This window comes from Stenella coeruleoalba, assembly GCF_951394435.1.
Source record: "Stenella coeruleoalba genome assembly, chromosome: 6".
NCBI classification, from domain to species: domain Eukaryota; kingdom Metazoa; phylum Chordata; class Mammalia; order Artiodactyla; family Delphinidae; genus Stenella; species Stenella coeruleoalba.
The window spans coordinates 62,374,788-62,395,181 of NC_137151.1; the positions used below are offsets into that span (position 1 = coordinate 62,374,788).

General features: G+C 36.8%; 1 protein-coding gene across 2 annotated transcripts in view; it reads right to left on the reverse strand.

Moving 5' to 3' along the window:
* Window positions 1–20,394, reverse strand: part of TTC21B (tetratricopeptide repeat domain 21B) — an 86,069-nt gene that overhangs the window by 1,801 nt on the left and 63,874 nt on the right. Inside the window, exons 23-28 of one of the 2 annotated variants that reach the window (XM_079923941.1) lie at window positions 15,219–15,369; window positions 14,866–15,027; window positions 12,592–12,787; window positions 8,535–8,756; window positions 4,465–4,585; window positions 500–567 (exon numbers count right to left, since the gene is read on the reverse strand). In XM_079923941.1, the coding sequence (XP_079780067.1) occupies window positions 500–567; window positions 4,465–4,585; window positions 8,535–8,756; window positions 12,592–12,787; window positions 14,866–15,027; window positions 15,219–15,369 (920 nt within the window). Of the gene's footprint in view, window positions 1–499; window positions 568–4,464; window positions 4,586–8,534; window positions 8,760–12,591; window positions 12,788–14,865; window positions 15,028–15,218; window positions 15,370–20,394 lie in introns of both variants that reach the window. The other variant, XM_079923940.1, reaches the window with a different exon arrangement.

Here is a 20,394-nt window from a genome sequence, read left to right on the forward strand (position 1 = left end):
TCTAAAACTGCAACTTAAATATCTGTCATTTCAACAAGGGATCATTTAGTCAGGAATCAATTCCAGAAGTGTAACTGAATGACTTCTAAATGACACAAATACCTCTTTAATTTATAAATCTGAATCCTCTAATAACCAGAGACTTAGACACATACATAAGAACTTCTATTCAGAACAGTGATGTGGAGAATCTATAAAAATCCTGAGATATCTTCTGACTTAAGGATTACGTTTTATTTAACATGCTTCTCTAGCCTCTTTCTTTAAATTGACGTAAACATTTTATTATTTGAGCCCAATTAAAAACATATGTTTTTTCAATTTAAGTAAACTTTATTTTCTAAACTTTGAAAACTGGTAGTATCTCCCAGATATATGTGATGAGTCATTTAACCAAAATATGACGTCTTCTATCTCTATTCATGTACATCTTGATATTAATTAAAAGTAGGAAATAGTCCATCTGAAAAATTTTAAGAAATCTAAATTTAAGTTTTACCTGGTGACATACGTCAATTGCATCCACAAATCTTTTTGCTTTTAAGTAATTAAATGCCAGTTTGTATCCTGTAAAGACAAAAAAACCAACAATGATACAGTACTATTTATAGAGCATACTGTTAATATTACCTTTTTTGGCCTCCTCCTTTGTTTGCTTACTCTAATATTAGAGAACTCTTAGTGGAGGCTGGTGACTATACTATGATAGAAATGATAAGATAATAGAGGGTGGAGTGACATAAAAGGAGAACAGGTAAGAAAGAAAATGGAGTTGTAACAAAGGACCACAGCTGGGTTAGAAGATGGCCAGCCATCCCACAAATGCGGTTTTGCAACTTACTAGAAAAGTCCCATTTGTTTCAGATTATGGTAAAAACTCATCATAGGGCAGTAAATGATAACACAGCTATTCATTTATACAGTACAGATTTACTTAACATGTCAGGCAAACTGGTTCCTTCAGTCATGAGGTTTACACTCCATTAGGAAAGAAAGTACCTTATTTAAGTAATTATGTAAGTACATGAATAATTTCAAAACTGAGATAAATGCTGTGATATAAAGGTACAGGCCAAGAGCACTGTAATAAGAAACCTGGTTGGGGAGGGGGTGGGAATCAGGCACGGTCTGAAATCTGAAGGAAGAGGCATAAGGTAGACCAAGGGGGTGGGAAGCAAGAACACTGTTAGGCAAAAACTGCACACGGAAAGGCCAATGGTAGAGGGAGACATAGCAACCAAATGGACCTGGGGTGCACGAGCGGAGCGCAGAGCAGGGGGGAGAGCGGCTCAGAAGACACTGGGTTAGTCATTAGATAGCCACATCAGCGATGAGTAACAAGCACCACAGTTACTGACAGTGAAATGTCACATTTCAGACACTGACAATTTAGAGGAAAGTTTTAAGACATTCTTAACTGACTGTTGTTCTGTAACAATGCCATAATAGTAAGCAAACTAAGGAAAAGACAAAAAAAGTGGACTCAATAAATAAGATATAACACAATGTAAAATAATATGTAACTAATAAATTAAATATCTTGCTTTACCATTTAGAAATATGAAAAAGGGAAATCTGAATGTTGCTCTTAGGCCTTAATCAAAGTACCAAAGCAAGTTTTTAGAATTTCAGAACAATGTTTTAAAAGAATTGCTGGCTAATGCAATCATACGGTAGCAAAAAGTAAGGAAAAAGAGTTATCTAAAATTCATTGTATTCGATACACACACACACACACACACACACACACACACACACACACACACACACACACACACACACACACACACACACACACACACACACACACACACACACACACACACACACACAAATGAGAAATGTCCAAGATGAAAGCAGTAAGTGTCAGAGAGGTAAACTTGGTATCATTAGAAAATAATTATAAAAAAGATTAATAGAGTTTATTAGAGACCTGGACTCAAGTCATAGGTTTCTTTCAGTCTTAGTGTCACCTCAGAAGAGTTATTTGAAAACAAGCCTTCTGTACTTCAAATTAGTTGATTTGAAATAGTTAAGAATTGCTAATGATGTGTTTGCAAACATGTGAAGTAAATTGAATTTAATGTTGAATACTTTCAAGCATTCACCTAACAAAGCCACTGTTAAGCATTGAAAAAAAAAGGAACATTTAAAAGGACATTTAAAAAGGAAAACAACATAAGATGTCATGCCAAACATGGAAACTAGAGCCAAAAAAACCTAGACTTAACTTTTGGTTTCTGGCTTCCTGACTAGCTTTGAGATCTTAGACAAGTCACCTGAGCTGTCAATCTCAAGTTTCCTCATCCAAAAATGGAAGGATAACTCTGCTCTTAGTGTAAGTTTAAAGATCAAATGAAATACTTGTTGTGAAATGCTTTTAAAAATTTGAGTACCACGCAAATATTAGCATTTTTTTCTGTGTAAACACTAAATTAGAAGCACAAAGTTTTCATATTGAAAGAAACTTGATAGATCATTTCCTTCAAAAAACTTTAGAGAGGAAATGAAGAGCTAGAAATGGCAAAGAACACGTGTACCGCAGCTGCATGACACCTGTCAGGCTTCTAAGAATTCAACTCTTTGTAATCAGGAAAAAAAACCGGGGAGAGAGAGAGAGTGCGCTCGTGAACACGAACAATGTGAACAGCCTAGTGACTGTCACGTAACCTGGGAATGACTGAAGGGAGAAACATGACTGTGTTCTCCTCTCAGTGGATCTCAGTTCCTGGTGCCTTTCACAGTTACAGTACTCACGCCTGAATCCTATGAAAAGAACACAACCATGATTTGAAGGATTTCCTGACAAGTGAAAAAGTGAAATAAATGCATCTCTAACTTGGCCAGGCAGGCTGGGGGTACTGGATGCCATGATAATCTTAAGGAAGAAACTGTGAGAATTAATTTAGAGCCTCAGAGAAATGCCAACTAAGGAGAAGTCAGAGGAACTGAAAAAATCACCTATAAAACACAAAGATAACACAGTGAAGGAACTACTGACTTGAAATCTCTTTATTTGCTGGTCTTCCAAGGAACAGAGTATTTAAATAACTGAGCTTCTAACTGTATTCCTTCTGGGGAACAAAGCACCAAAATTAAATATATTTTAAGGATTTTAAGGAATGCTCATTTTACAAGCTGATTTTATTCTGTAAGACGCACAATACCTGAGAAGGAAGCGTTAGTTCCTGGGCTCTATACAAGTCTAGTAAAATAACAGACCTCAGAAAAATACAAGGTAGGGGAAGTCCTGAACTGACAGCAGTAAGTCTAAAGATGACCAATCTGACTGCAGATTAAATCTGAGTCATCACTGTGCCACGGCTGCTAAAAAGACAGATGCCATCTTAGGTTGAACTATCAACTACTAAAGGCCTCATTTAAAAACATAGCTTCATTATACATACAATTCGTTCTTAAATCATACTTAAGAACTTGTTCATTTCTGGCACAACAGGTCAAGAGGGACATGGACAAATAAACTGCCTTTTCGAAACCTATTTGGCCGTGGAACCTCATCTCCTCACGCTCAACTCTCTGTTTTTAAAGAAATAACTATTAATATCTCACCCAGTATTCCAAAGCAAAGTTTGGGAAATACTATTTGAGAGTTTCCAGGAGACAGCAAGGAGGGTGAAAGACTTGAAAGCAAGAATGGACAAGCACCTGAGGATGGTTTGGAGAGAAACTGAGGAGAGACAATGACAGAGTTTGCAATTAGAGGGCCATTATGCATAAGGACGGAAGGACTATGTGGGTTGCTCGAGAGAACAGACAGGGCAGTGTCAATGAAGCCTATTTCAGTGCAACACAAAGAAAGAGAGGCCTGGGGAGGAGCTCCCCAGGAGTCACTAAGTATATTCCAGATGCTGCCCATCTGTTACAGATACTGGAGACTAGCCTTCCTCAAACCAATGGGCTACCACTGGAACCAAATGACGTTTATAGATGCTCAAGAGAAAAAAAAAAGTTCCGTAGTCAAATTACTGTGGGAAGCATGTCCCCTCTGTGATATCCATCACAGTATATATTAGGGTTTAGAGGCTTTGAGAAGTTCTGCAGTAAAGAAACCAGGAGGACTTGATTTGATGCAATGTCTTCCCACTTCCTTCACAATGAAACACCTTCCCCCCACAGCATCACCATTCTGGAATTAGAGGGTGAAGGGAAAGGAAGGGCAGAATTAGATCGGATGTCCTTTAAGGCGACTGAGGTGGAGTTTGAATCTCAGGAAACTACACCTAATAACTTAGTAGCTAATAATCTATTATAAATATAAAATATAAAATTTTATATTAAAATATAAATAAATATAAAATAAATTATAAAATAAATATAAATAAATATTTATTTATTATAAAATAAATATAAAATTTATTTTTCAGACGGTCCAACAAAGGATGTTGGCTTTCACAGGAAACCCACGTTTCCTGTGAAAACCTAGTGTCTAAATTTTAAACTCACCTACTGCTGGATTTGTCTGATTGCCGTGTTTCCACGCCATCTCATAGTTTAAGGCAGCGTCTGTATATGCTTGCTCTTTTTCCATAATGTATCCCATATATTCATAAGCTTTGCAGCAAGACTGAAGAAAAGTGCAAGATGTATCAACAGATTACACTTGATATCACTAAGATTTTATGGAGTGCTTATGACTATAGAGGTCAACCATATCAACTCATTTAAATGGCACATAAAACAGTGGTTTTCAACCTTGGCTATGCAATCCAATCATCTATGGGACTTAAAAAAAGATTCTGATGCTGAGCCCCTATCTCAAACCTACAGAATCAGGATTTTTGGGTGAGAGGGAAGGAGATGTTTTATACATATACATATACATGTACACTTTTTATTACAAGTAATTCTAACACATATAGAAATTACAGTATGATGGACCCCCTGAACCCATGTCTTCAACAATGAACTCCTGACTGATACTGTTTCACTACTCCATACACTTGTCCTTCTGTATTATCAGATAAAAAACCCTCAGATACTACATCATTTCATCCATAAATATTTTAGTATGCCTCTTTAAAAATAAGGACTTTCTTTCAACATAACCACAAATTATCACACCTAAAATGTAACAACTCCTTGATATCACCAAATATCCAGTCACTATTCAAATTTCAAATAGTCTTAATATACTTTTTTGTTTGCATGTTAGGATGAGGATTCAAATAAGGGCCACACACTGTGACTGGTTGAAATGTCCCTAAACTTCCTTTTGATCTAGAAGTCTCCTCTCTGTCTCTTTCCTTGCAATTAAATGTAGAAGAAACAAGAATGTTCATCCTAGAGTTTCTCACAGCCCAGATTTAGGTGAGTGCATCCTTAGAGTGGTTATATAATATATTCCTATGTCATTGATATTTCCTGGAAATTGTATTAGATCTAGAGGTTTGTATCCGATTTTGACTTAAGGGGAAAGAGGTGAAACTACTTACTTCATAGATTAGTGCTCAACCGAGTCACACTGCTCCTTATGAAGAAGCAAAAATGCACAATGCTGTATACATGTTTTTAGGTATTTTTTAATTGCTATTTTTTCCCAGAGTGTTAATTTTAAAAAATAGAAAAGTAGGTATATTAAAATTCACTGCGTTATTTTAAGTTTGAATATTTTTTCTCTTTATCATAATTTTACTTTCCTTATTTTAATGCAAGAAGATACATCACTAATATTTTCATGAAAACTATTAACCATTAAAAAATACACACAAACATGGATCAGGGCACACATTTTCCCTTTTTGCTTCAGGCTTCAATATAGCACAGCACAGCACTGTAAGATCCTACCTGTTTTACCTTTTGATACTTTGTTAAAAAAATATTGCATTAAATGTCATTCATCCTGATCACTACATTGGACTGAGTGTTTATGTTCGCCCAAATTCATATGTTGAAATCCTAGCATCCTGTGATGGTATTAGGAGGTGAGGCTTTGGGGAGGTGAACAGGTCATTTGGGTGGAGCCCTCCTGAATGGGATTAGTGACCTTATAAAAGGGACCCCAGAGAGCCCCCTTGCCCTCTTTTTCTGCCATGTGAGGACACAGTGAGAACTCATTAGTCTGCAACCAGGAAGAGGGTTATCACTACAACCCAACCATGCTGGCACCCTAATCTTAGACTTCCAGCATCTAGAACTGTGAGAAATATTGATAAATTTCTGGTGTTTATAAGCCACCCAGTCTATGGTACTTTGTTATAGCAGCATCAGTTAACTAAGATAATCACTGAGATTTTAAAAAAATATATATATATATTTATTTATTTATTTGGCTGCGCTGGGTCTTAGTTGCAGCATGTGGGATCTCCGTTGCTGGTGCGGGATATTCGTTGCGGCATGTGGGAACTTTTTAGTTGTGGCATGCGGGATCCTGTTTTTTTTTAGTTGCAGCATGCGAACTCTGAGTAGCAGCATGTGGGATCTAGTTCCCTGACCAGGGATCAAACCCAGGCCCCCTGCACTGGGAGCACGGAGCCTTAGCCATTGGACGACCAGGGAAGTCCCGATAATTACTGAGATTTTAAGTGCTCCTTTAAATTTCGGACGTGGAGTGAGTGTTTCACCTGTGTCACCCCACTCTGACCCTCTCATAGATGGTGTGTTCTCCCATCACGTGGCACGTAATGTCTTGTGATGTTATACCCATTCATTAATTCATCATGGTTGGAAAATAGTGACATTCTATCATTCTTTCTTCATTTATTAGCTGGAAAACATCTATAATGAGAAACACCTCCTTTTCCACTATTTTGTTTCCCAGCAGTATTGTTCATACAGAAAAGGCAGGATAGATGCTTAATTCTTTCCCTTTATTTGCCAGCTTTAGAAATAAGTCAGTTTATTAGCATATTTCAGTGGTGACCAATTAGGGTTTTTTTTTTTGGATCTTTGTAAACTCATGGACTTAGACATATTTGGTGTGTTCCAACTCAATGCAGTTATTACTGATAATCTAAAGTGTCTCAACTTTGGCTAGTGGGAGTGTCCTCAAGTTGGCTCTTGAGTCCCTGACATGACTCCAATTATCACTGATAGCTTCCTTGCCATCTGGTATGACAAGATGGTCTACTGTCATCTTGCACATTTCCTGCCCCAGATCTGGATGATCTCCATTTCTTAATTATATAATTCAGAGTTTCTAAGCTCTGGTTCCTGAATTTCATGCTTCCAATATTGTCATGCCTCAGCAGTAGGGCTGACGCCTCTAAAGCAGCCGTCATGTTCAATCATGCAATGCATTGCTGTCTGCATTCTGGCAAATTGAAATTCTATCTGCACTGAAACCTTAATTCCCATGAAATCTTACTTAAGCCTCGATTAGGCATGTAAGGGTTAGTTATTTGGCGGTTTAGATTTTTCAGAGCCTATTAATAAGTATTCTGTTTTTTAAGGCCAATGTAACTTAAATTACATGTATAATTACATAAATTGATAAATGGCTTGATATTTTAGGTTTTTAAAGTCCCCAAGAAAATAACTTAATAGTATTAGACGATCATGACTCCTCTTTGGAAAACAAATTATCTATTTTGTAATCTAACTGGCTCAAAGGGAATAAAACATAGATTTGCTGTGATTAAGATTTTGAAGTAACTGATAAGACTCTATAAAGATAAATATCCTCAAGTTTCTAAGTTGAGCACAATTATTTCTCAATAAATAGTAACAAATTCTTAACTTAAAACATGTTACAAAAAGAAATCCTTTTCTGGGCAATTAAATACCAAAATGCACTGTTAGTAAAGAGCCTTAAATTCTAAGGACTTGAAGATTTTCAGTTTTATACCTAAGATACGCACTTTTCTACCTAAGATACGGACTTTTCATTAAACAAATCAAATTAAATGCTTAAAACACTTTTCCCTACAAAATATGTTATGCAGAGTGGATTCTAATAATGAGAAAACAACACGCAGCTGCAGTCAGTTCATCAGGAGTATTTAACAGGAGGGACAGACGTCTGCAATTAATGCTCTTCTGCAACTTTCATTAGCTCTGGGATGAGATGGATAATCACAGGCAAACGCTTGACATTCCAAAACACTTTCTGTAAGTAGGGCAAAACCACAGCTGAAACTTGAAACTGCAATCTCTCTTTCTTTATTTTCAAGGGCAAATGGCTTCTTTTTTATTACTAATGTTTATTTCCTGATTGTGGTAAAAACAAACCTTTATTCTCTAAAAACACACAGAAATCCCTAGAAATGGACCAACACTCTATAAAAACCTATATAGAGGGCTTCCCTGGTGGCGCAGTGGTTGAGAGTCTGCCTGCCGATGCAGGGGACACGGGTTCGTGCCCTGGTCCGGGAAGATCCCACATGCCGCGGAGCGGCTGGGCCCGTGAGCCATGGCCACTGAGCCTGCGCATCCAGAGCCTGTGCTTTGCAACGGGAGAGGCCACAACAGTGAGAGGCCCGCGTACCGCGCAAAAAAAAAAAACAAAAAAAAAACACCTATATAGAAAGCTTATACAACAAAGGCTACCAATTATTTTTCATTCCTCAGTCACCTACCCTGTTATGACGCAGGCACCTTTTTAACAGCTCTTCTGCCATGTCGTACTTTGCTGATTGAATATAAATGTCAGCAAGCAGCAGCCAACTCCTCTCAAAGTCCTCAGCATCAATAGGATTCCAGTTCATTTTTGCAATCCTTTTCAGCTGGTTTCGGGCTCGTGGAGTTTGTTTCAAGATCATATAAGCTGTTGCCATTCCCAAAAGTGCTGGAATATGATCCTTCTATAAGGAAACAAGAGTTGAGACCCCCAGATACACAAACATAAATGTGCCATGTTTAAAAGAAAAACACATGGAAAGTAGCAAGTGCTACATAATATAAGGACCGGCCTGTGGATTCTGTTGCTGGCTTCACTTAAATACTGTGATATGGTCATTGTGTAACACATCCAGTAACCTCAGGCTACCAGGAGGAACCATCTGGTCCAGGTAGTTCAGTAAGAATGCAGGTGCGGTAACCACGCAATTCCAGACAATTAGGAAAACTTGTTCTTTAATGAGACTGTTTCAGTTTTGTACAGAAACAGAAAAAATAAAATTCTATCTCATTGTAGTCCTAATTGAACATTTATGTTTCAGATTCAGCATTCTGGCTCCTTAGTTCTTTAACCTATAAAACAGGACTAAGAGAATGATTTACCTGCAAATGATATTCCTTATCTATACTGACTTCTACTGCTCTTTTCCTCCTCCCTTTTCATTTTATTCAAAAGCCTCTTCTCCCAATAAAGTTTGGTTAATGAAATGTTATAAATAAGGCATGCAATTAATTAATCATTTGGAAACTATATGAAATAAACTCATGCCTTAAAATATGCTTTTAGATTTGGAGTCTGCAGCTCCTTGATAGTAACTATAAAAGATGATATTCTTTTAGACAGAGCTCAGAGTCAGAAAATGTCACTCTGCGAAACCAACAAGCTATTAAGAATTGGTATAAAATGGAGACCATTAGCGGTCTATCCAGAAAACTAACATACCTATGCAGTTATGTGTATGAATCTGACAAAGATAAAGTGCTTCTCAAATTTCAGCAGAGGGACCGTGATGCTTTTATAAAGAGAAAGACTTCCATTTAAAATATAAATAAAAGATGAGAAACTGTGATGTAGAAATTATAATATCATGACTATAATAAAGGTGCACTGTAAGATAGCAAGTTTCAGTAACTAATAACGAACAAAAGGAGAGCAGAGTGTTAAAAAGTTCAATGTCCAACACTGATCATGGTTGGAAGTCAAATAATCCTGGAATAGAGAAGGGCAATTCACTAGAGTCTGATGAACATGGTTTGTAGGAATATAAAACTTCCTTGGGTCTAATTTTATGTCTATCAATAAACTCCCAATATGTAATTTGTTCTCCTGATTAAGGAATGGCAGAAAGTTTTTTATTTGAACCCCACATACAACCAATTTGGTAGTAGATTTTGAAGACGTGTGGGATATTATTAATTTTTGAACAGCATCCCCCATCCCAGGAGGGCTAGAAAGGAAAGAAAATACAGACCTACTATGCATTTGTCAGCCAGATCCTAGGACAGCCCAAGAAGAGAAGGGTCCTGGAAAAATGTCCAGACCTATTCACATACTGAAAATATCCCACACTATACCTTTAAAAATAAACTCTGATTTAAAAATCACACACTTTGAGTTTGATTAGAATGAATCAATTCCTCACAGCTTGAAATCACTCCTGAGTGAACTGAAGAATGGTTTCTAAAACTGCAGACTTGCATTCTAGCCCTTGCACCAGGCCCATGATGCCTTTTCTGGTGCAGACATCCTAAGATGTTCAGCCAGCTTTTCTCTCTCTGTCACTCTGAACTGCAACAACTTTACATCACAAAAGACAATACAGCTGTATTATAAACGGTGTACCTTTATGGTTCAAGGTGAGGGGAAGAAAGGAAGGGGAAACATTTTAGATTGGGTTTAATGCTTCTTCCACTGGTTCCTCCCATGTCTTCCTGTCATTTTTCAGTCAATCTGAAGGCCACATAGTGCTGTGAATCTACCCTACGCTTCGATGCCTCCCTACCTTTGTTCACATTTTCCCCTTAACTTAGAATGCACTTCCTCCAACTCTGCCTGTGAAAATGCAATTTACCCTGGTTCTTCTTAAATCATCCCTTCTTCCATGGAAGGGGTCTCTCAGCTCTCCTTATACTATCTCCTACAGCAGTGGTCCCCAACCTTTTTGGCACCAGGGACCAGTTTCGTGGAAGTCAATTTTTCCACGGGCGGGGGGCAGGCGGGGGGATGGTTCAGGCAGTAATGCGAGCCACAGGGAGCAGCAGATGAAGCTTCGCTCGCTTGCCCGCTGCTCCCCTCCTGCTGGCTGGTCCGGTTCCTAACAGGCCCCGGACGGTCCGCGGCCTGGGGGTTGGGAGCCCCTGTCCTACAGCACTGTTATTTGCAACTTTAGGACAGAATGTAACAGATTTTGCTTTGCATTATACTCAGTATCTGTGTCTCATCTTCCCTAGACTACGAGAAACCTGAAGAAAGGGTCTGTATGTGGTTTATCTTTGTGATTCCGACTATGCTCAACACCCACTGGTTACTTAATGAATATTCATTATATTTAATATATGCAGCCTATGAGTTAAAAGGGAAAAAGGCAAGATAAAATTCACTTACTTCAATGCATACATCAGTCTTTGGACAGTATGGCCAGTAAACAGATTTGAGGACCGTATATTACTAATCACATATGTAAGAATGATAAGAAAAATGATGTAGTCTCAGCAAAACAAAGAACTGGCACAGTCTCTCTAGGAAACAGCTGTGATGTCACTTACTGCTTTTAGTGTTCTCTCTCAAACCTCACAGTTTAAACTCTCCTTACATGATAGAACGTTACTTCCCAACCTTAGGGAGCTATGACACCTTACTTGCAATGGTGCCTTATCATGTTTTACAGATTTTCTTAGACTTACAGGACAGTCCTATTTCTGGTTCTGTCAGCTGCTGTCATCCATCTGCTGCTGCAGTCAATTCAACTGAGCACTGCTTCAATGTCAGCAGAGGGGCTCTGCTTGAGGATGGAACTGGGCAGCTGCTGCCTTGCTGTTTTGTCCCCAGGGCGGCTTACAGTGGCAGTCAAGTGCCACCATGGATACTTGCACCCAAACAACAACAGCAGTTGCAGGTTTTCCAGAGCCCTCCAGGGTCCTGGGAGGCAGGGGGGAGGGGTCACTGTAGGAGGTTTTGGTCATTTACTGCTGCTGCTGTGACCTCTGAACCACAAGAAAACAGCAAAATTCTGTACATCCTGTGAGAGGCCCCACATGAGTCTCCCACGGCTTACAACACCAGTGAGTAGAAGAACATGAAATCCCAAGTGCATGCTTAGAACTAGCTACTACCAACTGTTGATGGGATGGGTACCTAGAATTCCTTCCTTAATAACAAGTAATTGGAGAATTACAGCAGTGTGTGAGGGAAGGAGAAATAAAAGGCCCAGAGGGTGAGAAGGGCAGTGGATCTGAATGGGCTGAAAAGAGGAGAAAGCCTTTGATCTAATAGTAATAAAATAATTTATTATTATTTAATATTTATTATTATTATCACGGGGTGATTTCAGTGTCACTAAAGAACAACATCATTATCTGCATGACTGAATTATAAGTTGTCAGTACTGATCTCACTTAGCTCTAGAGCTGGAAAAATTTCAAGTTCACATAAGTGAAAAGGTGAGCTATCAAGGCAGCCAGGTGTTTGTTTTCACTTAGTAAGTTAACCTAGGCTACACTTAACAACACAGAGGATAAAGCCATTCCCTTGAGAATTAATTTATGCCCTCTTGCAGAATTTCCCTTCTCTAGAACTCACTGTTCTAATAGAGATAAACATAACAACACGTCAACATGTAATAATGTCTCCTCTGAAAACAAAGGTACATGATGTAAAATCATACCAAACTATATATCTAATTTTTAATAACAGTAAATAATGAAGTCAATCTTCAGAAAACAAATAACTAATTAAAGTACATATTTCAAAACCACCAAGGAAAGCTAACATGAAGTTGAAAAAGAAAATCTACTAACCTCCGACGTTGCTATTTCAGTGAAGGTATTCAGTGCCTGCTCGACATTAGATTTCTGTTTGGTAGCCATTAGGCAACAGTTTTCCATTATGCGAAGCTGCACGTGACCCTGAACAGTCTGAGGTTTTAGTTCCTTAAGGAGCTTTTCTGCTGTTCTCACTGCTAACTGCACAGACTCTTGCTTCTCAGTTGAATTACTGTATACAATACAAAATAAATCTATGTCTATCACTCATTAAGTAAAATTCATTGAGATTAGGGTACATTGGTTTCTATTTTTCTCACCAATTTAAAAGTAATCCTACTGAAGAATGTCACTCATTCTCTTCTAATACAAAGTAAAGCACAGTTACAGTTTTAAAAACAAAACTAACATAGCTTCAATAAAACACCATTAAACATTTATTCACTTTAGACTGAAAACAAAAATTGGATACCGTACACCTGTGGTAAATGTGTTCGTTTTAGCTAATATAAAACTAGAATTCAGGGTAAGTAGAATTATACAATTATCAAATAGCATACCTACTCAGAAAACGAAAGAAAGAAGGGAGACTATAAAATACTGTAAATCAACTATATACTTCAATTAAAAAATAATTAATTAAAAAAAGGAGTGAGCAGAAAGTAACTAACTTTGTTAAAGCACTTCCTATGTGCCAAGCACTGTGTTATTTCATTCAGTGTACGCTGAATCCATTTTACATATGAGAAAACCAAGGCTCCAACAGATAAAGTAATTTGCCAAAGATCACATAGCTAATAGATTTGAATCTAAGTTTGCCAGACATATAAAGTATACTAATGTTCCTCACCCAAGGTGCCTATTAGGTTCTCAGAAAAGTAATTCTTTACTTGTCAAGAGGTTATAAATTTTAAGTGCAATAATTTGAATGTGTAATAGCAATTTTCTTATATACATACCCACACCCAGATATAATGTATAAATAAATCAATTAATGAAAGGAAATTAAATTCTTAAAGCCTAATCACTAAAGCTATTGATCTTCTTCTCAGGCTTTTACCTTCTCTAAAACATTTTACACTGTTGGTAATCTTCTTTCAAGCTCCCCTCCTTTTGTTTCTTCTGTAAGATTACAGTTTTCCTTCTCTTTCCACCAGTCATTGCCCTATCCTTACCTCCCTTCCTCCAATCTCCTTAAATGTTAGCACACCCCAAATTTAGTTCTCAGACTTCCGTCACTACATTCTACTCGAAAAGAGGCCATTCATGGGGTTCCAACAACCCTCTCTGAGCACCTATCCCCCAAATCTGTATCTCAAGCTGTGACCTCCCTTCTGAGTTCTATATTCCAAATTTGGTGTTTTCAACCTATTGCTGAAGATTTCCATGGGGACAGCCTATAGTTGCAAAACAGAATGTTTCCTTAACCTTTCTAAAACAAACAAAAATTAAAAATGCCTCTCCCCCGCTCTAAATCTTTCAATGGTCTCTGTAATCCAAGCCTTCAGGACTGCCACTGAAACCTCTCAGCAGTCAGGTTTTCATTTCTCCCACTCCTCTAAGCAGCTTCCCCTGACTGCTCTGCACTATGTTTTCTATGAATTCCTGCAACACTTAATAACAATTTAACTCACTTCTGTTTTGTTGCAAGACTGAATGGCTTCAGACACTGCCTTGCCGACCAGGTAAATTGCATGCATGCTCCTGGGGGCAGTGACCTCTCCTACTCCCCTTACACCCTTATACACTCCCCACCCTGCCTTCCCTGACCCTGAGGAGAGGGCGAGCAACAAGTGTAGCCTGACAGAAGTATAACCACTTACCCGCAGTGCACCAGAGTGGCCAACAGATGGCGCTCTGAGGCCAGGGAGGACTCAGTCTAAATCTTGCCTCCACCATTTTCTAACTCCATCACGTTAGGTTAACTTGGAGCTTTTTCACACATTGTTAAAGGGAATAAATAAGGCAATGCATATACAGTATACAGCCAAGATCTGGCAGAGAGCCATCTGTTAAGAAGTTACTATTATTATTATGCGGACAATTTTTGCCAAGGTAATCACCCTACGATTCATTCTATTTTCCACAGAGCAATTAGGGGAGTGTCTTCAATAGCATGTCTGTTCTGATTTAGAAAACCTTCTAAAAGTATGTCATGCTTGTTTCAGAGAACAGTTATTCCCAGCTATGATTTATTCGCTAAACTGCCATTAGTGCTATCCTGGAATTTAGTTCTCTTTTATAAGATATCCTTGATTATCCCCAACCAGTGTTTCTGGAAAAAAGAGTAACTTGTCAAATACTACTCACCCCAGGTCTCCATCCAGATTTTCAAATACTTCACCTCCAATAGTTTCATTATCTGGATTCAGACAGATTTCTATCATATTATAAAGGGCATTTTGGCCCCAGTCACTGTCTTTCCGAGCCTTATTAAAATGTCGAAGGGCATCATTTGGTTCTCCAGTATACCTTGTTAGATGTTTAAAAAAAATTACTTATTGCAATCACTAACTACAAACTTTAAGTCGTTTATAATTTGTTTTGTAAATAAAACTATTATATTTTAAAATATAGAATTTTAAAAATTCAAAGTGTATTCTACTTTAGTCACAATGATGAAAACAACCTATTATGTAGAATTTATTTGCCAATAAATTTACCAAAGATATAGTCCTTTACAGTACTGAAATCCTGGCTCCAGTTTTGCTCTGGAGTTACGTTTCTCAGCCATTAAGAAAAATCTTGGAACATCCTCAAGTTTTCCACATCTTCTTAGGAGATCAATTAAATGAGATAATGTCATATAATTATCTAGAAACAAAGAACATTTCAGTTATGGACATTTTATAGCTTTTGCTTTGGTGGTTAAAATCCTTCTTCATTAAAGTATACTTTGCTTCAAATGAAGTGCAATTTAAATATAAATTTAAATTTAGTGCCTTAGAGGTTATAAGTCTCTAAAGAGACTGTACAGACAATGGATGATTTATCAAATGATAAGGGATGGGTTGGTTTGGTCACAGTGAGAGAATGTTCAATATAGGCAAATCTATAAAAATGTACATTTGTTGTGTCTTACTTTTCAATTGTCATTCCTGGGACCAAAACCTAGAAACAGCCTCTGTAGAATCTAGACTCTTAAATGTAAAATTCAGGAGGATCAATTTGATTGCACAGGGGAAGTCTACCTCTGAGACCTGCTTCCCTACTTACTGCAGCTAGGAAGCGGGTGAGAACAGTACACGTTGATGATAATGTTTAGGGTGGGCAATAATTTTACTGCAGACTTACCTTAAGGTGTACATGTACCTAACACACTCGATACCAGCTTACCATATTATAACCTTAACATACTAGTCCCAGTATTTTAATCCTATATTATCTTCTAAGGAAAAAGAACTAGTTATTTAGTCCCAGGTATCATTTCCTGACAGGTTTCTAGAATGGCTTCTTCTAATTCTATTCAGTTCTTTCTCATCACTAGGATACTAAATTTTGAGAATCATGTTAATACATTTTAAGATAGTGAAAATAACGTATGGACACTTTAGAAAATTTGGAAAAGTACAGAAAAGTATAAAGGAGAAAAAAAATCACTCATATTCCCACCAACTAGAGATTACCACATTTTGGTACGTTTCCTGTCATATATTTATGAGTAAAAATCAATTTATAAATATTTAAATGTAAAGAGTGAAATATGTTGCTTACATATATACAAAGTTGGAGTCACACTTGGGGTTCTGATTTTGATTCAACATTATATAGTAAACATTTCCCAATTGTCATTAAATGGACTTCAAAAACACTTTAGTGACTGCACAATATTCTATTCTATTGATGGCTCACATTTTATTTCTCTATAGTTGTGTTTTTTATGTATTAATATTTGGGCTCACCAGTTTCAATTAGCACAGGACTCATAGTAGGGAATTTATAAAAATCCTTATTTATATAAGCTATTTGATTCACTTTGATAGGGTGAATTCCTAGAATTAAAACACACACACTAACAAAAACTTTTAAAAGAAATTTATCCTGTTTCTATTTTCCAAGAAAAGAGAAGATACCATATAATCCAGCACTTCCACTTCTGGGTATATACCCCCAAGAACTGAAAGCAGGCACCTAATCAAATATTTGTATACCAGTGTTCACAGCAGCATCATTCACAGTAGCCAAAGCTGGAAACAACCCAAATGTCCACCAATGGACGCATGGATAAACAAAACATGATATATACATATAATGGCACATTATTCAACTTGAAAAGGAAATTCTGACACGCTACAACATGGATAACCCTTGAAGACATTATATGAAGTGAAATAAGCCAGACAAAAAAGGACAATACTGTATGATTCCACTTGTAGAAGGTATCTAGAGCAATCAAATTCATAGAGGCAGAAAGTAGGTGGTGGTTGCCAGGGCCTACAGGGAATGGTGAGTTAGTGTACAGAATTTCAGTTTGGAATGATGAAAAAGTTCTTGAGATGGATCATGGTTGATGGTTACACAAAAATGTGAATGTACTTAATGCCACTGAACAATACACTTAAGAATGGCTAACATGGCAAATTTTACATATGTTTTAGCAAAATATCATTAAAAAAGGAACCTCTGTAAGCTCTGCACCTATTCTTTTACATGATGTCAAAATAATCCAGGTTGACATCATCATTTGCCTTTTAAAAAATTTTTGTTGATGTATATAGTTGATTTACAATGTTGTGTGAATTTCTGCTGTACAGAAAAGTGATTCAGTTACACATATATATACACTTTAAAATATTCTTTTCCATTGTGATTAATCACAGGATACTAAATATAGTTCTTTGTGCTATACAGTAGGACACTGCTGTTTATTCATTCCACATATAATAGCTTACCTCTGCTGACCCCAACCTCCCACTCCATCCCTCCTCCAGCCCCCTCCGCCATGGCAACCACAAATCTGTTCTCTATGTCCTTGAGTCTGTTTTGTAGATAGTTTCGTTTGAGTCATATTTTAGATTCCACATATAAGTGATATTATATGGTATTTGTCTTTCTCTTTCTGACTTACTTTGCTTAGTATGATAATCTCTAGTTGCATCCCTGTTGCTGCAAATGGCATTATTTCATTTTTTATGGCTGAGTAATATTCCATTGTATATATGTACCATATCTTCTTTATCCACTCCTCTATCAATGGACATTTAAATTGTTTCCATGTTTTGGCTACTGTGAATAGTGCTGCTATGAACACAGGGGTGCATGTTTCTTTTTGGATTAGAGTTTTGTCTGGATATATACCCAGGAGTGGGATTGCTGGATCATAAAATGTAATTCGATTTTTAATTTTCTCAGGAACCTCCATACTGTTTTCCATAGTGTCTGTACCAACTTACATTCCCACCAAAAGTGCAGGAGGGTTCCCTTTTCTCCACATCCTCTTCAGCATTTGTTATTTATAGATTTCTTAATGATGGACATTCTGACCAGTGTGAGGTGGTACTTCATTGTAGTTTTGATTTGCATTTCTCTAATAATTAGCGATGTTGAACATTTTTTCACGTGGCTATTGACTATTTGTATTTATTCTTTGGAAAAATGTCTATTTAGGTCTTCTATCCATTTTTCAATTGGGTTGTATTTTTATTGTTGAGTTGTATGAGCTGTTTGTATATTTTGGAAATTAAGCCCTTGTTAGTTGTATCATTTGCAAATATTTTCCCCCTTTCTGTGGGCTGTCCTTTTATTTTGTTTATGGTTTCCTTTCCTGTGCAGAAGCTTTACCCTTTCAAAGAACCAGCTCTTGGTTTTACTGATATTTCCTATCTCTTTAATCTCTATCTTATTTCCTTTATGATCTTTATTATTTCCTTCCTTCTGCTGAGTTCAGGTTTTGTTTGTTCTTCTTTTTCTAATTCTTTTAAGTGGTAGATTTGGCTGTTAAGATCTTTCTTGTCTTTTGAGGAAGGCCTATATTGCTATAACCTTCCCTCTAAGAAATGCTTTTGCCATACACCATAGATTTTGTATGGTTGTGTTTTCATTGTCATTTGTCTCCAGGTATTTTTTAATTTCCTCTTTGATTTCATTGTTCACCCATTGGTTTTTTAGCAGCATGTTGTTTAGTCTCCATGAAATCATTTTTTTCTCATTTCTTTTTCTGTGGTTGATTTCTAGTTTTATGCCATTGTTGTCAGAAAAGGTGCTTGAGATAATTTCTATACTCTTAAATTTGTTGAGGCCTGTCTTGTGCCCTAGTATGTGGTCAATCCTAGAGAATGTTCCACGTGCACTTGAGAAGAATGCGTATTGTTTTTTTGGATGTAACGTCCTGAACATATCAAGTAAGTCTGACTGTTTGACTATATCACTTAGGATCTGTTGCCTTAGTGATTTTCTGTCCAGAAGACCTGTCCATTGATGTGAGTGGGGTGTAAATGTCTCCTACTATTATTGTATTCTTGTCAATTTCTCCCTTTAGTATGTTCTATGTATTTGGGTGCTCCTATATTAAGTACATATATGTTGATGAGTATAAAATCCTCCTCTTGTATTGTTCCTTTTATCATTATATAGTGTCCTTCTTTATCTATCTTTATGGTCTTTGTTCTAATGTCTATTTTGTCTGATATGAGCAATGAAACTCCTGATTTCTTTTTATTTGCATTTGCATGAAATATCTTTTCCCATCCATTCACTTTCAATCCATGTGTGTCCTTTGCCCTAAAGTGGGTCTCTTGTAGCCAGCATATTGTAGGCTCTTGTTTTCTTTATCCAATCTGCTACTGTGTCTATCGATTGGAGCATTTACTCCATTGACATTTAAAGTAGTTATTGATAGATATGTATTTATTGCATTTTAACCTTGTTTTCCCGTTGATTTTATATTTCTGCTTGGTCCCTTTTTTTTCTTTTTCCTTTTGTGGTTTGATTATTTTCTTTTGTATTATACTTATGTTCTCTTCTTTTTGGTTTCTGTGAATCTAGTGTATGTTTCTGACTTGTGGTTACCTTGTTTTTCAAGTATGTGAACCCCATCCTGTATCTACTTGCCTTAGACTGGTAGTCATATACGCTCAAACACATTCTAGGAAATGAAAAAAAAAATCCACTTTTTCTTACTCTTCTCACTCATCTTTTTACATCTTCATGTTCTTCCTTTTGCTGTTCATTGTGGTTATCATCACTTTCACAGAAATTTTCTGATTTTTTTTTAAAATCTGTGTACTGGCTTATTCAGGTGATTTGCTTTCCAACTGTGATTTTCTCTTTCCTATATATTCTTATTTCTTTTCTATTTAGAGAAGACTTTTCAATATTTCCTTAAGGATAGGTTTAGTATTGCTGTATTCTTTTAGTTTTTGCTTGTCTGAGAAATTTATTTTTTTTTACATATCAATAAAGCTGTTCTTATATATATATTTTTTTTACTTTTTATTTTATATTGGAGTACAGTCAAGTGTTCAGCAAAGTGATTCAGTTACACATACACATGTATCTTTTCCCATTTAGGTTATTAGAGAATACTGAGCAGAGTTCCCTGTGCTATACAGTAGGTCCTTATCTATTTTAAATATAGTAGTGTGTATGTATCAATCCCAAACTCCCAATTTATCCCTTCCCCCCAACCTTTCCCCTTTGGTAACCATAAGTTAGTTTTCTAAGTCTGTGAGTCTGTTTCGTAAATAAGTTCATTTGTATCATTTTTTTTTGGATTCCGCATACAGTGACATCATATTTGTCTGTTTGACTTACTTCACTTAATATGATAATCTCCAGGTCCATCCATGTTGCTGCAAATGGCATTACTTTGTTCTTTTTATTGGCTGAGTAAAATTCCAT